The 3,752-nt window shown below is 41.7% G+C and overlaps 1 protein-coding gene across 1 annotated transcript; it reads left to right on the forward strand.

The window, feature by feature from the left end:
- Positions 1-1,196: 1,196 nt before the first annotated feature.
- On the forward strand, positions 1,197-3,546 carry LOC142633412 (9-cis-epoxycarotenoid dioxygenase NCED2, chloroplastic). Its single transcript, XM_075807648.1, has one exon. It carries the CDS (start codon positions 1,312-1,314, stop codon positions 3,130-3,132), a length of 1,821 nt encoding a protein of 606 aa, XP_075663763.1. The 5' UTR covers positions 1,197-1,311; the 3' UTR covers positions 3,133-3,546.
- Positions 3,547-3,752: the final 206 nt, after the last annotated feature.

The following is a 3,752-nucleotide window of genomic DNA, read 5'->3' on the forward strand; positions in this document are numbered from 1 at the left end:
ACATAACTTAATTATTATTAATACATAACTTAAAAAATTATTAATATATAACGAATCTGTTATTAATACATAACCTAGAAAGTTATTAGTACATAACTTAATCGTCATTAATACATGACATAAAAAGTTATACTTCACAAGTATAAATGCTTATAGAATGTAGGAGAGTAAGGGCCGGGGTTCAAATCTCTAGGAAGAAGTTTCACACACATATACACTTAGATTAAAATAAAGTAGAAATTTTATCTTGTAAAAAAAAAAAAAAAAAAACCCCTTAGAAAGTTATTAATACATGATCTAAGTTCAACTGCCTTTTACCATTCCTATACTGTTTAAACAGCTTGATCATTCTCTGTTTATTTCAACACAAACTAATGCCTTAGATCAAAAAGAAGAAAAAAAAGAAGTTAAATTATCTTGGGGGAACGTGGAGGAGGTGACCATCAATTAAATTAATCAATTGTAAAGGACTAATGGGATTAGGAATGTACTGGTCACAGACAAATCTGGAGCAATATTGATGTTGATAGAGAACAAGCAAGCCACTTTTTAATTTTTATAGTCCATTGCTAAGCTGAGGATCATAGAGAGAGAGAATGTGTGTGTGTGTGTGTGTGTGTGTGAGGCTGAGGCGGTGATGGTGAGCTTGTGGGGCAAGTGATGTGACGAAGATTTTGTGGCTGAAAGGGAGTATATAAGTCGGCCACGTGGGTGAGGATGACCAGTTCCCAAAGACCAAGAGCAAGACCAAGAGAGGAAGGAACGCGGAGTTAGATCAAAATAGAGCACCAATTAGAGTGCTTCACCTGCACATTTTCACCCAACTTTGTTTGTGTTTGCATGACTCTCTACTCTCTATTATTAGACTATTATTAAGTCTATTATCAATTAATTTATTTATTATGACTCGCGTCTCTCACTCTAATTTCAACTCCTATTGGTCCCTAGCTTTAGATCACTTCCAATAATAATAGCTTAAAATAAACTCTTTCTTTCTCAATCACTCACTAATACTATATGCTTTTTTCCCAAGCTGTGTGTAAAAACCTCTAGTCTCAATCCTAAAGTGTCCTTTCCACAAAAAAAACACGTGGAGTTCTCTTAGATGTCTGAGGTGGACCTTCAACACCAAATACAAACCCTTCTCTTTCACCACCCCCACACTCTATTTATACTCCCATTTTCTCTCCTTTTCTCTCCAAAAACTCACTCACTTCTCTCTCTCTCTCTCAGAAGCCAAAACAAAGAAACTCTCTCTTCTCTTCAATCTTTCTAATAGAGAGAGAACACCAATACCCCACACTCAAAGCCATGGCAGTCCCTTCAACTACACCTAACTCTAGCATTTGGGCTAGAGCCCAAATGTATCATCCCACTCCCTCATCCTCTGCTTCAACACTAATTAACTTGGGCTTCACATCAAAATCCATCACCCTGAAGAAGAATAAGCCCAACAACAACAGTACCATACACTGTGCTTTACATTCTCCTTCAGTGCTTCATTTCCCAAAACAGCCTTACGAACAGCCACTAATTACCAAAGATGACACTCCCACGAAACCCAAGGATAACACTCAGCCTCCCCACTGGAATCCACTGCAAAGAGCTGCAGCCATGGCCTTAGACCTTACCGAAGGCGCGTTAGTCTCACGCGAGCGCCAACACCCACTTCCCAAAACCGCGGACCCACGTGTTCAAATCTCCGGAAACTTCGCTCCGGTACCGGAACAGCCGGTCCGAAACTCGCTCCCGATAACCGGTACAATCCCGAAATGCATTAACGGCGTGTACCTCCGAAACGGAGCCAATCCACAATTCGACCCCGTCGCCGGCCACCACTTCTTCGACGGAGACGGAATGGTTCACGCCGTTAATATCAACGGCGGCTCCGGCACCGCCAGCTACGCGTGCCGGTTCACCGAGACGCAAAGATTAATCCAAGAGCGAAAACTCGGGCGCCCGGTTTTCCCGAAAGCCATAGGTGAACTCCACGGACACTCCGGTATTGCACGGCTAGCTTTGTTCTTCGCCAGAGGGCTTTTCGGACTCGTTGATCAAAACCAAGGAACCGGCGTTGCTAACGCCGGTTTGGTTTATTTCAATGGCCGGCTTCTCGCTATGTCGGAGGACGATTTGCCGTATCAAGTCCGAATCAAAGCCTCTGGAGACTTGGAAACGATAGGCAGATACAATTTCGATGAACAGCTTAAGTCCACAATGATTGCTCATCCAAAAGTAGACCCAGTTTCCAAAGAGCTCTTTGCTCTCAGCTACGATGTCATTCAGAAACCTTACCTTAAATACTTCAAGTTCTCCCCAGATGGAAAGAAATCCTCGGACGTCGAAATCCCTTTACATGAACCGACCATGATGCACGACTTCGCGATTACCGAGAATTTCGTGGTGATTCCTGACCAGCAGGTTGTGTTCAAGCTCCAAGAAATGATCACCGGTGGCTCTCCCGTGATTTACGACAAGAGCAAGCAGTGTCGGTTCGGTGTTTTGGCTAAGAATGCGAGTAATGCTTCGGATATTGTTTGGGTCGAATGCCCAGACACGTTTTGCTTTCACTTGTGGAATGCTTGGGAGGAGACAGAGACAGACGAGGTTGTTGTGATTGGCTCGTGCATGACACCACCGGACTCCATCTTTAACGAATCGGATGAGAGCTTAAAGAGTGTTCTATGTGAGATTAGGCTGAATTTGAAGACTGGGAAGTCGACGAGCCGAGCTGTAATCAAGGACGAGGTGAACTTGGAGGCTGGAATGGTGAACAAGAACAAGCTTGGGAGGAAAACAAAGTACGCTTATCTTGCTATTGCTGAGCCGTGGCCTAAGGTAAGTGGGTTCGCAAAGGTTGATATTTTAAGTGGGGAAATGAAAAAGTACATTTATGGTGATAGAAAATATGGTGGAGAGCCATTTTTCTTGCCAAGGGACCCCAACTCAGAAAACGAAGATGACGGGTATATTCTTTGTTTTGTTCATGATGAGAGGACATGGAAATCAGAGCTGCAGATTGTGAATGCTATGAATATGAAGCTGGAGGCTTCGATAAAGTTACCTTCAAGAGTACCCTACGGGTTTCATGGCACTTTTGTGGACTCTAAGGACTTAGCAAACCAAGCATAGTACATGTGGGCGTGACGTGTTGGTTTTTGTTACATTTTGTTGTTAATAAAGTACAGTAATTATTAGAGGGGAGAGTGATACCAGAGGGATTGTTGGTCCCCGGATTAATCTCCTGGAACATTTAAAACCCTAACAACCCTTTTGTTTTGTTAGGTTTATTGGGTTGTTACTTATTATTTTGTACTGTTTTTTTTAATGGAGCCAGCTTGTAGCTTTGGACTGTATAGGTCGATTTTGAGCTCAGCTGGTTTCTGCTTTTTGTGTTGTTGGGGATAATTCATTTTCTGTGTCATATGGAGCAAGATCTTGTACCTCTTAGATCTTACTCTTTCTAGCTACTTCGATCAGCTTGTAAATAATCTACATGTACAATAAACTGGATCTATATCTATCTATCTATATGTATATTGTTTACTTTTGTGGATGTTTGGAATTCCAAATTTGATTTCTGCTTCAAACTTATATACTGGCCAGTTTTTCTTTCTATTCTCGTAGCTAGAAATTTTTATAATAATATGAAAATGCCACTGCAATGTTCGATTACGGAAATGAAGCGTGATATCAGGTTGAAAAGCAAACCAAAGGTTGCGAATTATGAAGTTCAAAACTTCAAACCCAAA

The sequence above is a fragment of the Castanea sativa genome, chromosome 5 (assembly GCF_040712315.1).
Source record: "Castanea sativa cultivar Marrone di Chiusa Pesio chromosome 5, ASM4071231v1".
In the NCBI taxonomy this organism is placed as follows: Eukaryota; Viridiplantae; Streptophyta; class Magnoliopsida; order Fagales; family Fagaceae; genus Castanea; species Castanea sativa.